Genomic DNA, 25,501 nt, shown 5'->3' with positions numbered 1-25,501 from the left:
CATGCAAGGATTGTGGATTTGCAAAGTGCCTAATATAGAATAAGGGTTCTAAAAGGTAGCTTTTAATTTTTAATATTATGATAAAGAATAAAACAGAGAATTTTGCTGTTTTACCAGAGGTGGGATAGAGCAAGAGTTCAGAATTGCCATCAGGTGAGCTGGAGAATTACCTCCCTCCTGCATGGGTCAGGAAGGGGAAACGGGAAGGGGCATGATGGAGTGACCAGCTCTGAGGACCTCTCTGCCATCACACAGAGGGAAGGGAAGGGAAGGCTGAGCTCTCGGGACTCTGCCCGTGAGGCCAAATTGAATGAGGTTTCCTGGGGCGATCCCTGGGCTCGTTGTACCAGAGCAAACGGCATGACCTCCATTTTTGCTCAGCCGCTGTGTGCTTGGGGGGTGGATGCTCAGCTCAGCTCAACACTTCCACTCCCTGCCATGGGGCAGTGTCTCTGCATCCTCCTGGGCAGACTGCCCTGGCAGAAAAACTAGACTGGGCATCACGGCTTCCTGTTTCGTCTCTTTCATGTGATGCTGATGACGATCTGGATATTGCAGCTGGGTTAGGCTTGCAGAAAAAGGAAAAGTTCAGCTGAACAGAAGAATATATTCTGGTACATATGGAGACGGAGAGTCAAGACACAGCTGGTTCACGAGAAAAGTGACAACTAAACATGGAGAGAAAAATGTTTATTGAGAGCTCCAAGAATAAAGGAAAAACTTATATGAGGTAGTGGGGAGAAGGGACAGGACAGGACCAGGCTTGGGAGGCCTGGGTTCCAGTACCAGCTTTGCCCTCGACTGCTCTGTGGATTTAGGCCAGTGACTTTCCCTCTCTGGGCTTCAGTTTTCTCAGCTATCACCTACACTCCTCCTTCTCTCTATAATTCATACACCGGTTCATTCATTCAATGATATTTCTCAAGCACTTAGTTTGTGCTGGGTACTGCTTAGGTGCTGGGGATTCTGTAATGAGCAAAGCTGATAAAAAAAATCCCCACCCTCGTGTTTTCTTTCCATAGTAAACAAAACCAAGAAAATATGCTGTATCTTAGATCAGGTTAAGTGGTAAGGAGTAAAAGGGGTGGGGGAAAGGGGACAAGGAGCCCCTTCTGAAAGGGTGACTTCTGAGTCAAGAACTGAGGAGGTGAGGGAGCGAGCCAGGAGGACATCAGGGCAAAGAGGGTTCCAGACAGAGGGGACAGTGGTATGAAGGGCTGCTCTGAATGTGAAACCTTCTCATCTTCACTCTTTTTCATGCCACCAGCTGCCTGCCTCTGCTCCTGCCCCCTTGGCCCTCCCTCCATACATGGCTAAGGTAACTTTTTAAAAAATAAAAGTCAGATCCCATCACTTCTCTGCTCCAAACCCACCGGGTTCCCCTACCACTCTCAGAACAAGAGCCAAAGTTCTCCCTATGGTCCTTCAGTATCTCCCGAGCCCTGTTCTCTCTCCTCTCTCCCTGGCTCACTCCTTCCCAGCTTCTCTGCCAGGATGCTGTTTCTGGACCACACCAAGCAAGTTGCATCCACAGCCTCTGCCTGGATGTCCTTCCTGGTTACCCAAGTCTGGCTTCCTGACTTCATGCAGATGCCACCTCCTCAGGAGGACCTCCTTGACTGACCTGTCCAAGCAAGTAACCCTCATCTTCTGTCCCCTGCCTCTGCTTTATTTGTCTTCATAATATTTATCACTCCCTCCCATTATTTTATATATTTATAATAATAGCTGTAATTGATCAGATGTTTACTATGTGCTGAACAGTGTTCTAAACAGCCAAGAATTAATTCATATTCCCCCAAACTCCTTGAGAGTGGTGTTATTATTAACTACATTCATTTGTTTTCTTAAAGAGATCAGTAGGTCAAGTGACCCACACCATTGAAACTGCTATTTCTTGCTCTCTTCCCAGCCATGTACAGGTGTATTTACGTAAGGCACGGCACACATGCTGTGAATGTCATGACGGCCGGGACTTCATAGACATTAGCTCACCTCCGTTTGCTTTCCTCCAATGCCCCGGGGTAGTGACATGAGTCTGCCCTAAGAATCGGCTTCCCTAGTGTGAGTCACAGCTGTGTGATCTGGGGCACCTCTGGGCAACGATTAGGTCAATGAGTTATTCCAATGAATTCTATGTCATTCAGTGATTCTAAATCAGAAGTGGCTCGCAGGAACAGATACCAGGTGTGATTTGCTGGGCCCACATTTTTTTTTTTTAAGTTAGTTGATGTATTAGTTTTCTACTGCTGTGGTAAAAAAAAATACCACAAATTTAGTGACTCAAAACAACATAAATTCATTATCTTACAGTCTGGAGGTTGAAAGTCTGACATAGGTCTCAACGGGCTAAATTTTGGGGCTTTGTTCCTTCTTTTTTTTTTTTGCGGTACGCGGGCCTCTCACTGTTGTGGCCTCTCCCGTTGCGGAGCACAGGCTCCGGACGCGCAGGCTCAGCGGCCATGGCTCACGGGCCCCGCCGCTCCGCGGCATGTGGGATCTTCCCGGACCGGGGCACGAACCCGTGTCCCCTGCATCGGCAGGCGGACTCTCAACCACTGCGCCACCAGGGAAGCCCCGCCCCTTTGTTCCTTCTTGAAGGGTCTAGGAGAGAATTCTTTTCCTCACCTTTCCCTGTAGCTAGAGGCCACTCACATTCCTTTGTTTGTGGCTACCTTCCTCCATTTTCAAAACTAGTAGTGTCTCATCTCTCTGTGTCTTTCTCCTATAATCACATGTCCCACTGATTCTTTCCTCTTCTGCTTCCCTCTTCCACTTGTAAGGACCCCTGTGGGCCCACCCAAATTTTCAGGGTAATCTCACTGTCTTAAGAGTAGTTGATTATATTCTGCCTAGCACAGTAGATTGCATTTCCTTTTTCTTTTTGTAACATGTTTCTAGATTTTCTTAATCAAGGATCTGGCAACACTGGGCCCCATTCTTACACTAGCAGGCTCTCCTTACAATATAGCAAGCAATGGGCTTGGACTGAGCTGCTCCTTGTTTGCCCTAGTCCCCACCCCTCCTTATTATCTTCCCGACTAATGCCCAGATTAAGTTGCCATTTGTCATTATATTAGGTTATCATTTTTCCTACCAAGCTTGCTTCTCTCACCTACATTTCCCCTTGGCCTCATCGGCCTTTGAGCCTGCAGCATCTCTTCTTAATCCTTAGGAAATCTCAACTCTACCACTCTTGCTATCTGTCTACATCAGAAGAATCACACAGTAGTGTATGTAATGGACCCTACCCACATATGATACAGGAAAGGGAAGCTCAGTGTTGTATGCAGCCCAGGAACCCACAGAAATATAGGGCTAACTGCTGGTCTCTGGGGATGAACGAATGAGTCAGATATGCTCATAACAGCGAACAATGCCAGCAAGAACCACCATCTATGGTGTGCCAGGGGCTGTAGTCATTGCCTGAAATTTTATTTCATTGAATCCTCACAACCACTTAATGAGGTTGATGCTATTATTTAACTTTCCCCATACCCCTCTGGAAATTGTGGCACAGAGAAGTTAAGTAAGTTGGCCAAGGTCACACAGCTGGTGTGTAACAAAGCTGGAATTCAAACAGGTTATTCTGACTCCAGAGTCTGAATCTCGATTCCTATAAATTCTGCCTTTAGAGAGAGAGAGAGTTAATGGATTTTTTTTTGTTGTACTATGGTCTGAATGTTTGTGTCCCCCCACAGTTGATGTATTCAAATCCTAACCCCCAGTGTTATGGTATTAGGAGGTGGGGCCCTTTAGGAGAGGCTTAGATCATGGGGTGGAGCCCTTGCAAATGGGATTAGTGCCCTGATAAAAGAGACCTCAGAAAGCTCCCTCGCCCCTTCTACCACATGAGGACACAGTGAGAAGGTGCTGGCTATGAGCTGGGAAGGTTCTGTTCACCAGAACACAACCATGCTGGCACCTTGATCTTGGACTTCCAGCCTCCAAAACTGTGAGAGAAAATTTCTGTTGTTTTAAGCCACTCAGTCAGCAGTGTTTTGTTTTAGCAGCCTGAACTAAGACAGATTACAAGCGACAGAACCCAACTTTGTGCTACCTGAGCAACAGAGTACAGGGGAACTTACATTATTCAAAAGAATGGTTTAAGAACCAGACTTGAACACGAAGATGCCAGACAACTCCAGGGGTCTCCACAGCAGAGTGATGCAGACTTCTTCAGGGTCCCAGGATGAAATGAATGAACGCCAGTCATTTCCCTCCCTTACTTTACTCTTCTCCTTGGACACCCCCCTCTCACATCCCCACACAGCCTGAGACAGCCAAGCCTGTCACCCCAAGTAAATGTCTCCTTACCTGAAGGGTACAGTCAGGGGATTTGATGAGACTGCACCACTAACTCAGCATTCACATTGCTAAGCCTGTCTGTTTGTTTTTTTAATTAGAGAAAAATGTAGGCAAACCAAGAATCATTATTTTAGAAGAACTCAAAGACAAAATACCCATTCTTTCATAGCCTAATAAATATGGTTAGTACAAACTGTTCTAGGTAAATATTGGTTATTCACCTAGTAAAGTTTCCATCTATGGAAATGACATATCTCAGTGGAAACAGTCTTAGCATCAGACAGGTTTGGTTTCAAATCCCTCCAGTTACCTGTGAGGTCTTGGACAAACATTTGTTCTTTCTCTGCAATCTGTAAAATGGGTGTATATGCCCCTATCTCCCTTTCACAAAGGGTAGTCATAAGGATCACATGATATTATACATATAAGATTCTAGCATTTCTTTTCTCTAAACCCTTAAGGTCTCACGGAAGGGCTAAATAGAAAAACTACCAGTTTTCTAGATACATCCTCTTGTCCCCAAACCCCTAACCCCCTCTTTCTAAGGGATCTATCCTCTGTTCCAGGAACATGCTCACAGGAAAGCTCTGACACTCACCCCCAGGAAGATATAAAGGACTGAAGAAGCCAAACAAGGTGACTCTCCCAGGACATAGTATTGGAAGATGCACTCTGTCTGCGTCAAAAATCTGGAAGGTCATATATAAACTGGTGGTCAGGGCACTGATATTGTTAAGATAGGTAATGCAGCCAACATCAGGGGCTCCAGAAATAGTGTGGCCACAAGCACCAGGGCCACAGTTGAGGCAGGAAAGTCCAGACTGAAAGTCAACAGCTAAGTGACTTTCCAAGACTGAGGGAAAAGTGGTGAAAGTAGAACAGATGGAAACCCACCTGGCCCTGAGTTGGCATTCCTGCTCCATACTGACTCGCCACGGGAACTTGGGCAAGTGAATTCTGGTCTCTCAGCTTCTATAAAATTGCCATCTACTTACTCATAGGTCTCTTGTGAGGGTGAAATGCGCTGAGAGCTATAATGGATTTGAGCCATGCTGGGCTGCTGGCCTTGTTGGCCGCAAATTTTCTCTTCCTCTTAGGGGCAGGTATGGGCTTCCTGGGCCCACAGCTCTCCCTGGGAGAGTGCAGCCAGAGTAGGCCATGGCCACCTTTGCTGGGCTATGGGTAAAATTGCTTTTGCCTTTCTGGCACCCACTCTGCCCACTCCTCCACTGCCTTTCTCCAGCTTGCCCAAGGAAGAGGGGGAGGGGGGAGGGGGGAGGGGGGAGGACGGGGGAAGGGGAGGGGGGCAAGGTTTTTTCTTCTCTATCAAGCAGAGAAGCTTGTCTTCCCCCCTCTGGTCCCTTGCCCACAACCCATTCACTCTTGCGGGCACCTGGGAAGTTTTTCTTCGCAGCGGAGCTATCTGGGGATAGGCTGCCCAAGTGAAAAATAGGGCAGACAAGGAAGAGAGGCTTGACAGGAAGTCCCGATGAGCAGTTCCTCCCACCCACCTTCGAACTTCTGACACATCTCAGCCCAAACAGCAGAGAAAGAGAGACACAGAGAGAGGATGAAAAAAATATATATATATTTTTGAAACGAATGAAACTGTCAGGTCTGAGGAAGTGGAAAATATTCGTTGTCCCACATGCAGCAGCTGGTTCATGCTTTCCTCCTGCATATCCCAGGCTGCGTGTGTGTGAGGGTGGGGACCGTGTCCAGACTGGGGTGGCTCTCAGGACACAGAGTGCAGTGCAGTCTGGAGGAGGGTTGCCCGGGGCTTGCCTGAGCCCCTCCCCCCGTCCCTCCCCCACTCCCCCAGCCTCCAGGAGTGATCGTGAGGACAGCCCCTGCACATCTGGGATGGCTGTGTGGCAGGCCGGTCCCTCCTGACACACGCATTCCCAGGCAGGGTCCCCAAATTCTGTCTTAGTGCATGGCTGCCAGGTGCATGGAGCTGTCCCTGCTCAGCCGAAAGGTCAGGGCCCTTTCCTGGCTCTCCTGGCTGGACCCTCCTGTGTGGGTGGAGCTCTTGGTCATCCAGAAGGATTCCACACAGATGGTGCTCCCACTACCAGCCTCTGAGAGCGGAGGGGAAAATGGTCCCCTCCCTGCAAAGGTGACAGCTGCAGCTCTGGTCCCCACTATAGACAAACCCACAGAGGCCCTAAGGAAAGTTCCAGTAGCAATTCCTCTCAGCCTCAGGTGATGTAAGTTTGGTGGAGGTGAGACTGGAGTGAACCCCCATGAGGGCATTCTCTCCATGGTTCGCGGCGTCCCTAGATGCCACCTTCTCTGAGCCACATGCCACCACCTTTGTCTCTCTCCCCCAGGCAACACCCTCTGTCCAAATCACATCCAAATCAGCACATCCTCCCTTCCACCTTCTAGCTTTGTAGGTACCTCTCCTAAGAAGGTCAACACATTCTCTCCTCCAAAGTCCCTACTTGCCATTCTCTCCTGGTCTCTAAGTGACAACTCCTTCCCCTGCCCCCAGAGGCTGCAACCCACAAGACTCTTCTAATAAGTTGCATTTTTTTCTCACCTCTATGATTAGCTGTGAAGAAAAGCAGTTATCTCCTCATCTAATTGTTCTGCGGGTTAGCAGGAAAAAGAGAGAGCTTCAAGTCTGGACGGTATGGGGTGCGGCAGGGGGGATATTGGGAGACCCTCCCCCCAACTCTGGGGTGCAGTGTTCTGGTCCCATATCCATTCTTTGTCTCTAAGATCTAAAAATCTGACATGTTACTCCCTGCAAGATTTGCTCTCTTATCCACAGGCTCTGTTGGATGCACATTTAAGATTCTCTACGCCACGAGCCCCTGTCCCCGTGCACTGATATGACATTGTTCTTACTGTGCACAGACTGCCCCCTTTCTAACCTGCAGACAGAGATTACAAAGCCTGAGAAGACCTCCACTAAAGCTTTTAATGTACTTCTTCATGAGTTCTGGGTTTCCCCACCTGCCTGGGGGAGACAGAGATGGGAGAGGGTATCCGCCCCCGAGGCCATGGCTCTACATCACTGTGCCTTACCTGCTCCCCACTCTCTGCTCTGCTTCGTGCTTGAAGCCAAGACCGATGCTCTTTAGGTACCAGCCGTGTGAGGAGTGCTCGGCCTAGGCTGCCTCAGTCGATGCCCCTGGCACCCTCTGAGGTGAGGATGACATCAGCTCAGGTTCATGAACCACTTCCGTAAAGGTGCTTGGCCTGGGACAATGTGCAGATCTCATTTACACAACCCTCATTACATTGAGGGTCCTTCGATTGTGCATAAGATGGAAACTGCATGGCCAAAGCTATCCTTGAAAAAGCTTCTGGAAGGCATCACCTCAGGGGCCAACCTAACATCACTCAGTAAGTGCAACAGAGCTTTGTTCTTTCTTTAAGCATCGGGACAGACGGTCATCTGTGTGTGCCTGTGCAAGCAGCACTAGATGAATCGTGAACTTGTGTTTGGAGGCTGTGAAGTTGTACAAATAAGTGTGCTTTTGACACTGGGCTCACCCTCGGTCAAGGAGATGCTCAGATATAGGAAGTGCACAGGGTCTAAGAAACTGACTGAGAGAACCCAGATTCCCATCTCCTGTCTCCAGGGATATGCTCTTTAGATAGAATATGTGGAGGAATAAAGAGTAAGTAGAATATACGGTGGGAACAACAGTGACTAGAATCTATGGCAGCATCAATAGCAATCGGTATTTTTTTCTTTTAACTTTTTCCCCTTAAATTTGTCCAGTTAAATGCATCTAAGTTTTATGTACATATGAAGCAATTCTTCGGTTCCTGTATTTCAGGTATGGAAACTGACCTTCCTAGAGTTTCAGCCCTTGCCTGACGTTGCCCAACGTGGAAAGAGTCAGAGCAGAAATCAAGCCTGGCTCTGCCCTGTAGATCCCCTTTCTCAGTCCTCGGTGCCCAACTCACTGGCTCACAGAGGATCCTCTTGTAATAGCTCTAAGGAGGCAGCGAAAGAAGCTCAAGTTTATCCATTTGAGAGAAACTGAGGGGTGGTTGGAAAACATTAAGAGGTCATGCTCCTTCCCCTTCACTGATGTGGGAGATTGTCTATATTTTAGGTCAACCGTCAAATTAGATTTTCATCTGCAAAGACCCAGCCAAGAAGGAAATGTGGTTTAGACGTATGGATGCCAGGGATTTTAATGGAAACATACTTGGACTCCCACTGGAGTCTAAGTTCTCTTCATCACCCCTCCCACTGGGCTGGGGTAGGTGGGGCCAGTGGGGAACTACCAGCCTGTAGCTCTCTCTGCCTCTCAAGCCCCCAGAGCTGGGCTCCTTCCTTGTTTACTTATTTAGAGCCCAGCAGAGGAAGTGGTAAAGGCAACTTGCTGAGTCGTTTTCTGAGAAGAGACCATATTTGTTCTCAGAGGAAGCCGTTGCTTTCTGGGATCTGGCTAATAGCAGAAAGGACATCGGCTCCAACAGAGCTTTTCCAGAGGGTACCTGGGAGTTGGAAGAGCCGAAGACGCCTCCACGCTCTGGATTTGGGGTTCTCTGTCCATGGGTGCAACACCCATGCTCAGTTTGTGAGCTTTGTCCCAGGAGAGCAACCATGGCATTCAAGAATGTGCCCTTTCGCTCCGAGGTCCTGGCCTGGGACCCCGACACCCTTGCAGACTATTTCAAGAAGGTGAGCCTTGCTGTTTTGTGGGTGGTAGGGCTGGGCAGAGGCTTGAAGATGGAGTCCGGGCAGCACGTGAGAGGCGTGAAAGATTAGCAGTGGAACTTCCAACCCCGTGCAACCTCACCAGTTGAGTGAGCACCACTGAGTGCTCCGGCAATGCGTTCTGGGGAGATGGGAGGCCCTCAAAGGGACAAATATCTACTATGTGGCAGGGCTCGAGTTTGTGCTCTTCAGGCACCGTCCCATCTAACCCTCTCCAAGATTGCTGTCCTCCTGGCTCAGCTGCAAAATAAGTTCAAGGAAGCTAACTGGCCCAAAGCCCCAGGGACTGCATGTGACAGAGGTGGGATTCTAGTCACACCTGTCTGGTTTCAAAGTCCTTGCTCTGAGACTCAGAACTGCTGTAACAACTAGTGAGATCAAGGCTACTTGTTAGAAAGGGGAGACGTGGAGTCCTGGGGGTAGGAGAGAAGAAAGGAAAGATTGGAGGCTGTGATGAATGATGTGGAGATGACGTCAGGGCAAGTCATTGCTCATGACCTTGCAAGAGGGCTGTTCAAGCCCTTACCTGGACAGAGTGTCACTGGAGCTTTATGAGGGTCTTATGAGGCAGGCTGGGAAACTGACATGAGCCTTGGACTATAGCTGGGGAAACCGAGTCCCCTGAAGAGGAGAAGGTTGGCCAGGAAGGGTCAGGGGCCCAGCTATGGCAGAGCTGAGTGTTGCTGTCCTGCCTTCCAGCCTTGAAGGTGCTCAAGGATCCCTGTGTTTGGTCATCTGCTGGTGGGATCACAGGTCACATGTCTGCTTGGGCAGATCCCAAGTCACATGACTCAGGGACCCTCTATCCCTGTGCACGGGATACGATGTCTCATGAGGGACAATTGAGCTTCTAACACTCCCACCTCTGGAGGCTGGCGTCAGATTCAGTTTTTACTCCAGATTATCACAAACATAAGATTTTAGGTCAAGAACTTAGAGATTATCTGAGTCAACTTCTTGTTTTTCCTGGGATGGAGTAGGGCTCCCGGGGACACGTAGTCTAGCTTGGGGTCCATATGGTACCAAGGTATTTCCTGTCACAGCTGTTCTTCCCTGAGAAAACAGTAAAAATGTTGAATTGGGTGTGGCATGATAGAGGCACAGCCCACAGATCCTGTTATTTCCTGCTTTTTCTGCATCTCTTTTCTGTCATTTTTCCCTCATGAAAAGGTCATAATAAACTTAGGTTTCAGCACGGTGGGTGCAAAGATCATCGAGGTAACTGACTTTTGAAAGAGGTTTCTAGATACTTTTCTTAAATGTAGACCAAATAAATTAGGGCCACACGTGAAATTTGCTAAGATGCTATAAAGCGGCATATTACCTCAATAAAGAAAGGAGAAAAGAATTGAGAATTAACAAGGCATACCTGGGGATGGGCTGAGAGGCACAGATCGGCCCCATCTCCAATGTGAGAAGGAGAATTACACAAATAGTACAGCAGCTGCAGAATCCAAGGGTAAAGTTCCCCTTAGTAGAGAGAGCTGGGCTATAGGTCAGGGATGACTCAGGAGGACGGCTCTCTGCCTGAGTTGGAGGAAGGGAGAATTTTCTTCTTGGAGACCCCAGACTCCAGGTCAAGTCCACAGAACCTGGACAGCTTTCCCCTCCCAGCATGAAGGGACTGAAGGCAGGAATGAGGAGACTGAGGGGCACCTGTGATCCAGGAACCCACAGACCCAGGTAGACACCCCTCAAACCCGAGCATCTCAATTCCCCCAGAGAGCAAACGCAAAGAGAACTGACCGCGGAGTCATTTGGGGGTGGATCTTAGCCAGCAAAAGTCCTATTAGCGGGTGTAATTTCTAATGAAGCACTGGGGCCAGGTCCCCCTTGGAGGCACCTCCCCAGCCAGCTCTGGAGTCAGACACACCTTGGTTTGCATCCTGGCTCTGCCACCTGCTAGCTTGGTGACCCTCCTGTTTTTACTTCACCTCTGTGCCTCGGCTTCCTCGTCAAAAAACCAGAGATAGCAACAGTGACTAACCTCATGGGATTGTTGGGAGAAATAAAGGAAATACGTGGGTGAGGCCTCCAGCAGAGACAGGGGGCCAATTCATGTTCAGTCTTCCCTTTCTCCTGCTCTATTCACTGGACCCGAGCTGGGGACTCCATGCAGAGCAGTGGGCCTTTGGGTCTTACTGTCTCAAATACGTGCAGCTCATCCTCTCTCTGGAACGTAAGACCCTGAGGACTGAGGTCATGGGTTCTATTTCTTTAACTCCTCCAATTCCTTTTGACTTGGCAGGAAGGCATCCCTGGGCCATGCAGCGGAGAAGACTCTGGCTCAGAGCCATAAATTCTAATCCTAGCTGTGTCCCCAACTCACTGTGTGACCTTAGGCCAGTCCCTTCCGCTCTCTGGGCCTCAGCGGTCCCATCTGCAACACCAGGTACCTGCTCTAGACCAGCGCCAACCAAAGCTGGGCACTCATAAGAATCGTCTAAGTATATGCTAAAAGAACAGAGTCTCACCCTCCGGCCTAGACATTACTGGCTCAGAATCAAACTCCCAGGAGGGCCCCAGTCTGCCGGACTGTCTGTCTATCTAGAGTCCAAGTCAGCACTCTGCAAAATCAGAGATTCGGCTGATAATGAGGACAGTTAAAACGATGAATTGAAGGCAGTTGAAAATTCCAAGAACCATGTCACCGCACGGCATACGCATAAAAGGGGTGTTTGGGGCCCTGCAGAGACTGCTTGCTTTCTATATGACTGCTAAATCGCTTCTTCCGAGCTTTCTAACACTCATCCTACCCTGTCAGGCCATGAGGTTACAACAATGGCTCTCACTCTTTAGATTTGTTGGCCATAAGAGAAGGTCATGATTTTAAGTTTGCCTCAAGAGAAGGCTGCCACAAACTGTGAGACCCATACTTGAGAGGAGAAGCTAGAATTCTCAAGGACAAATGTTTTACCTTAAATACTCTATCTAGAAACATCAAATTTAGAGATATTTCAAATAGAAATGCTTATGTTGTTGAGGGCGAGATGAAACAGACATCTGCTTCAATTGTCAATTGATGTGACTCTAGGAAAGCAGCCAGGCCCTAAAAATGATCATTCCTGTTGATTCTATAATTCTATTTTGAGAATCTAACTTCAACTACATGACATAGAAGAAAAAGCTGTATGTAAAAGAATATTCCTGGTGTTTTTTGACTGGTATGTTAAGCTTCACTTAAATCTGTTCACTTACTGTATGTAAGTTTTACTGTTATTATAAAAGGAGAACATTCCTTGCTCTGAAGCCCGGTTTCACGTCTATCACCTGTCTACCCATGGAACCTTATACAAGTTACTTGACTCTTTGTGCCTTTGACTCTCCATTTGAAAAATGTAAGGCTTAAATGACTTAAAATTGGTTTAAATACTTAGAACAGTGCCTGCCATATAGCAAGTGTTCAGTAATTGCTAGAAGTTTCTATTATCATTATTGGAGCAGCAGTTTGGCAAACAACTTAAATGTTCAGCAATAGGGAGCAAACTCAAATAATGTTCAAAATCAGTTTGTAATTGCATGAGGCAGTGCCTGTGCTTTTCAGGAGGAAAAGTCAAGATAACAAGATTGAATACGAATGATAACCTCGATTATGTTTAGAAAGATGCTTAGGAAAAACCACTGAAGGAAAGACACTGCCATTTTCACCGAGGTTGTCTTTGGGTAGCGAGATGTCAGATGCTATTTATTTTCTTCTTTCAGCTCTTTTCTGCTTGCCAGAGGAGCGCACGGCCAGCCCTTTGAAGCTCTGAAGGCGCTCTTTCTGTGCCCCAACCCTTAGGGGCTGGCCCCAAGGCCTTAGACAGGCAATTTCTCCATTTCAGAGAGTCCCAAGGGGTTAGTTAGTGAAAGCAGGGCTGAGGTAGGGACGGGGCCCCTCTGTTAGACAGGGGAGGGGAGGGGGGAACCTGGCTAGCCACAAGTACCACAAATTGCTAAGCTTCTGGGGCAGGCAAGGGATGGGAGCCAATGGCATGAACCTGCCCTCACTGAAAGCACCTCCCTTTCTCTTTTTCAGCTGAATTACAAGGACTGTGAAAAGGCTGTGAAGAAACATCACATCGACGGCCCACGGTTTCTGGTGAGCGCTGGCTAGTCCGACACATTGAGCCCAAAGCTGTCCTGTACTTTAATCAATGGCTGCAGGGCCATCTGGGCTACCCTGTCTACCCCTGCCCCTGGGGATGCCCAGGGGCAATGCCTGTCTTCAGGATCGCCACACGGCCCGTGGCCTTCTTCAGCTTTGTATGAACGCCTCTCTCATCATCTCTCAGGATCCTCCTGTTTAGGATAGCTCCCAGATTTTTTAGTCATACCAAGGTACTTTCTAAAGTCAAGGTATAAGGAGGAATCCAATTATAGTTAACACACACACACCTCTTGAAAATCTATTCAAATACCACTCATACTTTGAGAAGGCCAAGGGGAGAAAAGATCATATGGGAGAATAGAAGATTCTCTTTTTCTATTTCTCACTCTGGGGTACATACTCACTGACTAGAATAAAGGGTAGAATCACCCTCCTTATTTCAATATGTCCCTCTTTCTCTACTAAATTCACATAGTTGGTTTTGTGCCAATTAAACACACGTGGTATGGCTTTCTCCACTCCATTATACTGCGAAAAGCTTCAAGTGTAAGACTAAGATGCAGCTGTTATTAAGGACTAAGCCATGACATAGTAAGGGACACAGCTCTAACTGGTGGAGTTAGAGGCACTGGGTAGTGGCTGGGGCGGTGGTCTGAGCATTTCCCCTAAAATGACACCTTTGCCAATGGGTAAGAGACACCCTGACTGCACCAATCTATCCCTTCTGGTCATGTTCCTTCATCGTTTAAAAAAGAAGTAGGAAAAAGACTTGAAAGGTCTCCTGGGGTAGTTGTTCCCAAATTGGATTTGGAGTCGGGGTGCAAATTAAGCTGTGTTTCCTTGTAAGACCTAGTCAGCAGCAGTGAGAGAACTGAACCATGAGACTTCAGGGTTGGAAGGGGCCAGAGAGGGCACATGCTCTAGTTTTCCACCCAGCACACCAGTCCATTTCCTGTATTGCATCTCTGCCACCAAGAGCTTCTTGAATTCCTTCAGTGACAGTGAGCTCACTACCACCCATAGTCATATGTTCCTTTCTGGTCAGTTCTTAAGTCTCATGCCGAGACCAAACCTGTGCCCCTTTTGGTCTGAGTTTTGTTTTCATGTGCCATGTGAGACATGTTTATTCACTGTCCCACCTAAATCATTTAGTCATTCACTTGACAAGCATGTTCCTGAGCTCCTTTTACATACCAGACCATGCCATGTGCTGGGAAGATAGAGATGATTAAGAGGTGTTTTCTGCCTTCCAGAAGCTTGTTTTATAGCAGGAAGTTATCTTCAGGAAGCTTCCAACCACCTCAGTTTCAATTGAAGAAACATGTACAGAGATGTGATGTGACTTATTCTAAGTCACACACCTAGTAATTGGACTAAAGCACACATTTAATTTAATCTAACCATGCATAAGTTTTTTTTTTTTTTTTTTTTTTTTTTTTTTTGCTGTATGCGGGCTTCTCACTGCTGTGGCCTCTCCCGTTGCGGAGCAAGGCTCCGGACGCGCAGGCTCAGCGGCCACGGCTCACGGGCTTAGGTGCTCCGCGGCATGTGGGATCTTCCCGGACCAGGGCACGAACCCGTGACCCCTGCATCGGCAGGCGGATTCTCAACCACTGCGCCACCAGGGAAGCCCACCATGCATAAGTTTTTAACAATGCTATTTCTTTATACTGAGCTTTGAGCTAATAGAGTTCTGGGGCTTTTATTGTTCTTCTTCTTGCAAATTACTGCTAAATCTGAGTATTTCCCTCTGATGCCTTTAGCACTGAGAACAGAGACTTCTCAGGGCTTAGTTGAAAGAGAGTAAGACATCTTTCTTGAGGATGGTCCCTGTTGTGGTCCTGATGCCCTGGGTCACCTTGAATAAGCACTTGCCCTCCTTGAGCTTCTCCTTGTTCCCTCCTCTGTTAACAGAGCACATTGGACTGGGTGGTAGCGGGTGACAGTCCCTCCCAGCTCTGGGAGTCCCCCCAGTGCTCACCTTGTGAGCTTCAGGCCTGTTAGGACAGGGTTGTTGCCTTGGTTGAGGAGCTTTGCCTCCTCTGCCCCAATATCTGGGACCTGTCAGGTGCTCAGAGAATATGCTGCATGCTCTAATCACTGTGTGAACAGGAAGAAGTGGAAAGAGGGGCTCGAGGAGCCAGGAGAGCTGGCAGCAGAACCCAGGCCTGAGCCAGCAGCTTCTGCTGAGACCGTCTCCGCCCCAGGTGCTCTGGGGACAACTTGGGCTCTGATCTGAGCTGTAATATCTCATCCACATGAGATGTTAGACTTCAGGTTATATCTCACCCTTTCCAGCTTTATAATATCCAGGACCATTCTGCTATTAGAAGCAGAAGTGGAAGACCCCAGTATTCCTTCCTTCCTTCCTTCCTTCCTTCCTTCCTTCCTCCTTTCTTCAGTGTAGGATCTAGCAGGCCCTTTGAATCTGTTTTGCTGCCATTTTTTTTTCCATTGAGGAGTCTGGTGAGGGAATAGGGGTTCTGCACTTCCAGAAGGTTGAAGAAGAGGAGGCCATGTGCTTGGAAGCTGTGTCAGTTAGAAAGGTGTGTGGCTGCATGAAACAGAAACTGAACCACAGTGGCTTAACCAAATAGGGGCTTATCTTTCTCAAGTGATAAGAGATCTAGAGTTAGGCACTCGAGGCTGGTGAGCTGCTAAAGGAAGTCATCAAGAACCCAGGCCCCACCCAGCCAATAGAAACCATTGGTGGCGTCTGTCCTAATGGTTACAAGATGGCTACTCCATCTCCAGGCATCACATCTGCATTCCAGGCAGGAGGAATTGGGGAAGGGCAAAGAATAAAAAATGCAGAAGTGCATGGAGAATGCATTCCCCCTTATTTTCAGGGAGGCTTTCCCAAAAGCTTTATCCAGTTAGACTTCAGGTTATATCTCACTGGCTGCAATGGAGTCTGGTGACCTCGGCCATATGCAAGGGAGTCTAGGGTGTTAACTATTTTGAACTGGGCACATTTACTGACCTGAACAAAATCCAGGTCTCATCAGTAAGGGAGAAAGAGAGTGGATATTGGGTAGGCAAGCAGCAGCACCTGCCATACTGCCTCTCCAGGTGGGGTCCAATTCTCAGCTTTCCTTTCTCTCGTGTCCCTCTTGAGGACACACTCAGCATATAAGCATACTTCTGCAAAGCCACATGTCTAACTCCAAGTCATTGTACAAGTAACCCAGAGTTTCCAGACTTTGCTAAAGGCCTTTCTCTTTCCTAATATCCTCTGCCTCTACGTCTCCAGCCATGCTCACATGCTCACCTTCTCCTTCACATGCTTCCTGAAATTTCCTCAGCTTATGTCCTTGACTCAGCAAAATAGAAACTGCCCAGTTCTCAGCATTCATCCCTCTGGCAATTCCCAGGAAGCCCTCCACTCATCATGCCACACTCTGAACAAGAGCCTTGGTATCCTCCCTGAGAAGGAGGTGGCTCTGGAGGGAGGGAATGCTATGGCTCAGTGATGAAAAAAAAAAAAAAGAAAAAAGAAGTTAAGAATTTTGACCAAAAGCTTGATTGTCTCAGGACTCTTGGCAAACTCCCTCCCCAACCCTGCCGCAGGGTCTGATATGGGAGCTGGGTCAGACACAGCTCCTAAGAGCTGGAGCAGATGAGGCCATAAGCATATTGCTAAGATGCCCCAGTCCCTGTGCTTAAAAGGAAGCTTGCCCAGCTCATCTCAGAAGGCAGCCAACAACCTGCCAGGCAGCTCCCAGCCCAGAGCGGAAGTAGAAGCAAAGACACGAATATCCAAGAGCCAGCCAGACCCCAGCTGCTCCCTCCCCCGGGACAGAAATTACTCACCTAACCTCCATTTATCACTCACAAAAGATATGTCAGGCACTGAGCCAAGCACAGGACATACGTCATCTCAGTCAATCCTCACAACCCCTGAAATGGGTTTATTAATATTACTATGCTTCCCATTATACAGATAGGGAAACTGAGGCTTAGAGAGACTAAGCATCTGTCCCAAATCAGACAGCTGCTAAGTGAAGGAACCAAGATTCCAAACCAACCTGTCTGACTCCAGAGCTCCCACTCTAACCACTGGACTTCTGGCCTCAATTAGAATGTTAAGGAGGCCCCTTCTTTGCCTTGGCTTTGGTTCTATGGAGAATGTGCCCACCCTCTTTTCTTCCTCCTCCCTTTCAGGTGCCTTCTTCTCTCACCACCTTCCCCCAGCACAGGCCACTGGGACCCTCAAAGGGCTTGGACATGATAAGAGTGAAGCTTGCAGGAAGAAAATAGACAATGGATGCCACAGAGCAGGGTCCCAGCACCAGCTCCATCACCTACAAGCTGGAATCCCCTTACATCCCCGGGCCACAGCTTTCTCACTAAAATGGGAATGATGCTGGTAGTTTCTACATCACAGGGTTGATATGAGGATTAATCAAGATGCTGTAAGGAGAGGCCCAAAGTCAGTTCTTCACAAATATGAGTTTCTTTCTCCTTTCCCCTCTTGGTTCCCTCTGGACAGCCTTTTACTCCATCCTTACATCTAGAGAATTCTACTAATAACCGTGGTGAAAGAGGCAGTTGGGGTGTGATGATGTTATAAGGGCACAGATTCCTTTTCCAGGCTGGCTTCTCATAGCTACTCCACACGGCTGCTGAGAGGGGCCCTGAAGTCTCGGGTGAGAGTCTAAGAAAGATGTCATGACGTGGCCAAGTTCAGCCCGCAAAACAAGTCCTGTGTGGTCCCACAGATTTGGCTCTCATAGTGTTTGCTGTTTGCTTCAGTTAAAATTATTTGTCAATATTTAGAACTCAGAACATTTCATATAAGATCCGGGTTTCAGGATTCCCTTTGAAAAAGATCTGGCAACACTAGGCCCACAGGCTTTTATGCACCATCTAAAAGCTGCCCGCTTTGGATGGGTGAGTGGGGTGTACTCTGCAGTTTGCTGCAGTCCCCACTGTTCCCTATTGTTTCACACCACACTCTACTCACCAGGCCCAGAACCCTTTCCTGTGGGTTGTAATCTACTGCTGTCTTCATTTCAGAACCTGGCAGAGAATGACATCCAGAAGTTCCCTAAGCTCCGGGTGCCGTAAGTACACCCTCTCATTCCTTGGGTAGAATGGGGAGTAGTCCAGGGGGAGCTGAGTCAGTTATCTATCACTGTTGGTTTGAGATAGGAAAATGAGGAGGAAGGGTGAAGGCAAGGACAGGGTATAGAGAAGAGAAGTTATAAGATACTTGAGAAAAAGAAATAACAGATCTAGCCCAGCTGGTGTATTGGCTGCTCTTGCCAAAGATAAGCCTGACTCTGGACCACGTTTTCATTTTCTCTCTTCCCAGTGGGGTGGGTTGGCCTTTGAAAATAGCACTAGAATCAAAGATCTGAGAGTTCATCATGGTGTCATCACCAACTCAGTCATTGCTTAAGTTTTCTGGACCTCAGTAAAATGAGAGACTTGGACCCGATGAAGGATGGCAATGAACTTCCTTTTGTCTGTCAGTACTGACTGCTTGGAATGGCTGTCACGGGCATCGTGTTGAGAAGAATTCTGAGGAAAGGGGGGCCATTTCTTATGTGTGACGTCGGTGCTAAAACAGGAAGTTGCAGTGTGCCTATTGTACCATGTGTTTTCTGTCCCTCTAGTAGGACCCCTACACGCAAATGCTTATAGGAGCCAGACAGCTGATAGAAATGGGTGAAATGGGTCAGGTTGAAAAATACAAAGCCCTATCATTTTTCTACCTTTGAATAAAGCATGGATATGGAGAACTAGTTCTCCACTGTAAGAAAAATAATAGCATGATGATGATGATAAAAGAGGTAATCAGCACAAAGCCTCATTGTCGGTGAACAACAGGGAGTGGTGGAGACTGTGGCAAATTGGAATCATAGTCTCCATCCAAAGGGAGTAGCAGCTACTCAGCTCCAGTCAACGTGGACCCAGTGATGCCCAGTCTTCGAACTTAAAGTAGCAAGAAATATCCGTTTTATTTAATGTATCTCAATTTTTAAATATTGCTCAAATATTTTCAAATATTGTAAATGCCAAAGTGAACATATCTCTGGGCTACATTTAGTCTGGGGGCCACCAGTTTGAGATCTCTACTCTAGACATCATCTGAGGTCCTTTCTCTCACTCTAAAAAGAGCTCACAATGATAAAAGGGAAGTAGGTCAATGAAGAAGGAGGTTGAAAAGTCTCACATGTAGGTAGACTGCCAGAGTAGCTCAAATAAGGAAAATATGACTCTCCGGTTTCCCTCATCGGGAAGGGTGAAGAAAAATAAAGGAATAAAGGAATAAGGATTTGCCTTTGGTGCCGCCTAGCTCCAGGGACAACTATTGTTGAAGAATCCTTGTTCTTCTTTAGAGTTTTTTCTAGCCACAAATGGCTATTTAAATCTAAATTAAATTTAAAATTCAGTTCCTCAGAGGCACTAGCCACATTTCAAGGGCTCAAAAGCCAGATATAGTGGTGACTACCGTATTGGAGAGTACAGATGCAGAACATTTCTATAACTACAGAAATGTGATGCTCTAGAAAAAGACCATAGTTCCATGTAAAGGAGAGACCTTAACATACAGGAGTGAGACTTAGTGGCTGGTGGGCTAGAGTCAGCCTGCAGACATGTTAAGTTTGGTCCACACAGAGTTTTTAAATCAAGAAATGACATTACGAAAGACTTCAGGGAAGAAGGGAACTTAACATGGATCTTGAAACGCATTAGGTGTGATCAGATGAAAAATGGTTAAAGGACATTCCAGAAATGGGGACTATATTGCGAAGGCATGGCACCAGTGCATTTACTGGAACTGCAAGTAGGTCAGAGCAGCTGTGGAGTATACATGGGGAAGTAAAAAGTAAAAAGACCACAGTGACTGGTCACAATTCTGAAGGATGCTTTGAGCCGTTCTAAGGGGTCTGAGAGTGTTGGTGAAGTGAGTTCACCAGGGAGAACACTAGGTAAAAGCTGCATCTTGACTCTTCCCGGGGCATGTAAAAGATGATTCAGAGGAGGGCTCAGCTGCAGGCATGGAACCCAGTTAGGAGATGAGGGCTATGATCCCACTATGAGATGGGAGCTTCTCCTAGGCTATGGATATGAAGATGCTGGGAAGGAAGGGATTTAATCAGAGAAGTAGAAGAAAAGAGAGGAGGCAGGCACTTTTTTTTTTTTTCCGGGTACGCGGGCCTCTCACTGCTGTGGCCTCTCCCGTTGCGGAGCACAGGCTCCAGATGCGCAGGCTCAGCGGCCATGGCTCACGAGCCCAGCCGCTCTGCAGCATGTGGGATCTTCCTGGACCGGGGCACGAACCCGTGTCCCCTGCATCGGCAGGCGGACTCTCAACCACTGCGCCACCAGGGAAGCCCGAGGCAGGCACTTTTAACTGGGAAGATCCTTTTTAATCTTAAGGCTGAGCTCAGCTGACATCTGTATGTTTGAGAGCCAGGAGAGGGAGGTGGCATGAGAAGCAACTGCTAGTTAGTGCAGAAGAACAATTCTAAACACACACATTGGTGAGGTAGAGGCGCGGGATATTTCTTCAGTTATTTGAAAACTTAAACAACTTGGCCTGCAGTAAAATCCCCCTCTGATGTCCTTGAACGTGTGCCCCAGACAAGCTATGGGAAGGGTGAACGTGGGGAGTGATGGGGACGGCATCTGGGGAAGGTCTGGGCTGCCCCGATTAGGTGACTCTGATTGTGACCGTCCCTGGCATAAATGTATAATAAATACCAATTCCATCTCTACTTCTGTGAGCTTTGTGCCCGGGATGAGTCCTAGACCACCCTCAGTTTCCAAGTATATAAAATGAAGGAATGGGTTACGTGAACTGCATGGGCTCATTCTTTTATAGGATATTATTTAAGATCTGAACAGGTAGACAGGAGAGTTTAGTGAGTAAAATGCAGGCTCTGAGGTCAGACAACTTGAGACTAAATTCTTCCATTCACTAGCTGTGAGTCTGTGGACAAATTATCTGAGTTCCCTGAGCCTCAGCTTCCTCATCTGTAAAATGGGGACAATAATAGAACATATCTCAAAGGGCCAGTGGGAAAGTTAGAGGAAATAATGGGGAAATAATAAAATGTACTGAAGATGTGTTAGCTAGTCTAACCATTTAATGCAAAATCCCAATGAGCACAATTTCAGATGTTTACTAGTTATTTTATCCTACTAACTGGGGAGGACGAAAGAATAGAAAGGCATGGGCTTTGGAGCAAGGGAGATCCAGGCTCTAAGGCCTCCTTTCAGCTGTGGGACTCAGGCAAGTTGCTTCAACACACTGAGCCTCAGTCTCCTCATCGATAGACGAGAAAAGAAGGAACTCTCAGGGAGCGGGGTGTATATGAAGGAGACAGCCCACATAAGTTGCCTGGCGCCGTCCTTGATGAGTAGAGATCGTCAGTGCTTATTTATTCCTTTCCCTTGTACACAGGTTCGTTTGCCCTGGATCATTACCCTAAAGGGTTATAGAAAAAAATTGTGTTTAGGTACAGCAGACCAAAACACGATTACACTCCTCTGAATACCTCAATTTCCTTCCCTGATGCTTAAAAAGTCAATACTAAATACATTTTGTAAGCAGGCAGTTTCTGGCGAGGAAGCATTCTCTGTCTGAAGACATAGTCACTCTCTCAGGACATAGTTTCTCCCACAGACATCAAGGACAATGTAATGGAGGAGGGTTTTTTTTTTTTTTTAACATCTTTACTGGAGTATAATTGCTTTACAATGGTGTGTTAGTTTCTGCTTTATAACAAAGTGAATCAGTTATACATATACATATGTCCCCATATCTCTTCCCTCTTACATCTCCCTCCCTCCCACCGTCCCTATCCCACCCCTCTAGGTGGTCACAAAGCACCGAGCTGATCTCCCCGTGCTATGCGGCTGCTTCCCACTAGCTATCTAATTTACATTTGGTAGTGTACGTATGTCCATGCCACTCTCTCACTTTGTCCCAGCTTACCCTTCCCCCTCCCCATATCCTCAAGTCCATTCTCTGATAGGTCTGTGTCTTTATTCCCATCTTGCCCCTAGGCTCTTCATGACCACTTTTTTTTTTTTTTTTTAGATTCTATATATATGTGTTAGCATACAGTATTTGTTTTTCTCTTTCTAACTTACTTCACTCCGTATGACAGACTCTAGGCCCATCCACCTCACTACAAATAACTCAATTTCGTTTCTTTTTATGGCTGAGTAATATTCCATTGTCTATATGTGCCACATCTTCTTTATCCATTCATCTGTTGATGGACACTTAGAATGCTCAACATCATTAATCATTAGAGAAATGCAAATCAAAACTACAATGAGATATCACCTCACACCCGTCAGAATGGCCATCATCAAAACATCTACAGACAATAAATGCTGGAGAGGGTGTGGAGAAAAGGGAACCCTCTTGCACTGTTGGTGGGAATGTAAACTGGTACAGCCACTATGGAGAACAGTATGCAGGGTCCTTAAAAAACTACAAATAGAACTACCATATGACCCAGCAATCCCACTACTGGACATATACCCTGACAAAACCATAATTCAAAAAGAGGCATGTACCAAAATGTTCATTGCAGCTCTATTTACAATAGCCAGGACAAGGAGGCTGACTTTTAAAGGAGGAGTTTTGTTCCTTTAAAGAAGGGTGACACGCAGAGCAAGAGCAAGTTTAGGACTGAGAACGTGGGCTGGGAGGTGGGCCAGGGGCCACAGAGGTGGTGTCAGAGGACAGAGAGGCTTTGAGGAGCCGGAGAAGGCAGCTTGGAGTAAACACAGACTTCTGCCCAATTCTGGGCGTGGGAGAGACCAGCGTGCCCCTGAAACAGAGTCAGGGGAGCAACTCCCCGCCTCGCCCCGAGCCCCCGCCCTCGTGGGAGACAGGGGAAGCTCATCTAAAGCTCACGCTATGCAAGCTTTGGTAAGAAATACATTTAAGCTGGTACATGTGACAACACAGTCAACAAAAATAGAGTGTTCATGAAGTAATATCGACTCTTACTGTGTGCTGTGGACTCTGATAGTTTCTATCTGTTCTGCTTCCTTCCTTTCTCCCTCCTTCCTCCCTGACTTCCTTTCTGCCTGCCTGTCTTTCTTTCATAGCTTCCTTCTTACTTCTGTGTGACCAGCAAAGTTGACTTCAGGACCCACTTCAAGACCCTCTACCCACAGCTGGTAAAGTACAGGGACCATTGAAAGGGGGCCCCAGGTCTCCTGGGAGAATCCTCCAGGGACCACATCAAGGCAGACCGAGATCCTGTATTCTGCTCTGTTCCCCTACCTCTCTCCTCTTCCTGTTCCTCCGTCTCCTCTTCCTTGTCCTCCCCCTCCATTATTTTTTTAAAAAAAACAATTCCAAGAATACCAGAATGACAGGAGTAATTTCACAACCTTTGCAGACGGTAGGCGTCACCCATGTTACCAGGGTGCTTGTGTTATTGCCACACCCCACCCGCACCTGAAGGCATCTCTCCTGGAGACTCCTATGGGTTAAGTCACCAGTGGGCTCAGTGTCTGTAACACGTTATCTCTATGGTCAGGCCGGTCAGGGATTCTCTAAGTTGGGCCAACCCTCTTGTTTGGCTGATGAGGAGGAATCGAGGCCAAGGGGGGGGGGCAAATGCCTTGCCTGAAGTCACACTGCCCTTGGGCAGGATGCTGCAGTGAAACTCAACAAGGACCCACCTTCCCACCCTCCGTACCTTCTAACATCACCAGACGAGGCCTTCAACTGAGAAGTCAAAGACCGGTCCCCAACACACAGCATGCTAAGGGATGCAACAGGGCTGCAACCCAGGTCATGGCAGGATTCTGTCTCCTGCCATGGCCTGACTTCCTGGGGAAAATTTCGCTCCACTTCTGGGGCTAAAACAGATGAAGCAGAGAGAACTGTGTCTACCAGCTGCCCAGCCCCCTTTGCCTTTCTCCCTGGTGCTGCGTGTGGCCTGGGGTTTGTGGGGAAGAGGGGGAATGAGTCACCTCCGGCCACTCACTGTCACTTGGTCCTCTGGGGATGTGGGAGTTGGGGACAACCTTGAAGATTTGCACACAGATGTGGCAACGACCTCCTGCTCTGTCCACCAGCGCCGCTAACCTCTGCACTCACCCCCAGCAGTGGTCCCAGCTGGCTGGGAAGTTTGCCCTGAGGCCCCCCAGAGCAGGAGGCCCTGGGCGCCCGTGTTTGCTGCAGGCTGGGTTGCCTGCCCCTCTCTGGCTCTGCTTGCTCTCAGCTCTGTGTTGCTCCTCTGTGTGTTCTGTGGTTTGACATTTCCTTCCTTCATCAGTTAGGAGCCCAGCAGCTTCCAGCCTGGCTGCTGAAGATACCAGTAAGCAGAGGAGCTGCAGAGAGCAGGAGGTATTTTCAGGATCAAAGCAGCTGTGTGAGCCTGTCAGGCCCCCCCCCCCGCAACTCCCCCTCCCTCCCCCCTCCCCCTTACATTCTGCAGGGATGTGCTGCCCAGCACCCCCCAGTTCAGGTCTTGCTGAAAAGTCACCTCCTCCCAGAGGCTTGCTCATTTTCGATTGCAACCGCACCCCGGCTATGCACTCCTTCCTCCCTCACCCAGCACGCACCTCTGCTGCATGTGTGTACACACAGCTCTCACCTAGAATTTCACTTCCTTAAATGTTCGTTGTTTATTGTCTGTCTCTCTTCGCTAGCAAGTAAGCTCCTCGAGAGCAGGGATCTCTGTTTTGTTCACGGAGGCACCTTGAGCCCCAGCAGAGCTCCTGGCACTTAGAAGCCCTTGAGCTTGCGCTGTTGAATGAAGGTGTGACTGAATAGGGATGGTTGCTGCAGCCATCACAGACGCACCTGGCCAGGGTGTGGGACACCGCACGTCAGAGGAGGGAGGAGAGGGATTCCCACCAGCTTCTCAAAACCGTCGCTTAAAGGAAACAGAAGAACCAGGAATAAGCGCTCTGGAGGTGTGATCAGGAGGCCACTGGGAAGCCCCATCCCCAAGCATCTCCCAGTGAAGTGTGAAATCCCAACAATAACATTATGATGGAGGATTCAACGCTGCCCTCTCTCCTTCTCTGTCCTCTAAAGTTCCCAGTGGATTTATTAACAGTTCATTTATCCCGTCACTCTAATGAGTTGGAGGGCTCCGAGCAGCAGGTCCCGGGGAGCAAGGGGAAGTGGGGGGACTGAGGGCCTGGGGGATGATGGGGGAAGCAAGAAGTGGTGGATGCCAAGACTACTTCTGCTAACTTAGCAATTTTGTTTTAGGCCAAACTTGTTACCTTGGGGTGGTCACTTCAGCAGAAGCAGTGTAGACCCCGGGTCATTTCCAGAGGGGCTGCAGGCTCGTTCACTCCCAGGGGGCTTCTGGCATCAGGGGCATGAACATGGGATGTGGTGTGTTGAAAGTGTGCTGCTCTGGAAACTAGGGAGCCTGGCTTCTGGGGCTGGTGCATGTGGTGGGGAG

General features: G+C 48.0%; 1 protein-coding gene across 3 annotated transcripts in view; it reads left to right on the top strand.

Moving 5' to 3' along the window:
• The first annotated feature begins 8,237 nt into the window (after positions 1–8,237).
• The window catches only part of LCP2 (lymphocyte cytosolic protein 2), a 45,237-nt gene continuing 27,973 nt past the window's right edge, over positions 8,238–25,501 (top strand). For 2 of the 3 annotated variants that reach the window (XM_059061915.2, XM_067032296.1), the window contains exons 1-3: positions 8,238–8,962; positions 13,017–13,079; positions 18,108–18,154. In XM_059061915.2, the coding sequence (XP_058917898.1) occupies positions 8,885–8,962; positions 13,017–13,079; positions 18,108–18,154 (188 nt within the window). In that variant the 5' untranslated portion in view covers positions 8,238–8,884. Of the gene's footprint in view, positions 8,963–11,334; positions 11,391–13,016; positions 13,080–18,107; positions 18,155–25,501 lie in introns of those variants that run through there. The other variant, XM_067032297.1, reaches the window with a different exon arrangement.

The sequence above is a fragment of the Kogia breviceps genome, chromosome 4 (assembly GCF_026419965.1).
Source record: "Kogia breviceps isolate mKogBre1 chromosome 4, mKogBre1 haplotype 1, whole genome shotgun sequence".
NCBI classification, from domain to species: domain Eukaryota; kingdom Metazoa; phylum Chordata; class Mammalia; order Artiodactyla; family Physeteridae; genus Kogia; species Kogia breviceps.
The sequence above is the reverse complement of the archived record's forward strand: the minus strand, read 5'-3'. Positions and strand labels throughout refer to the sequence as shown.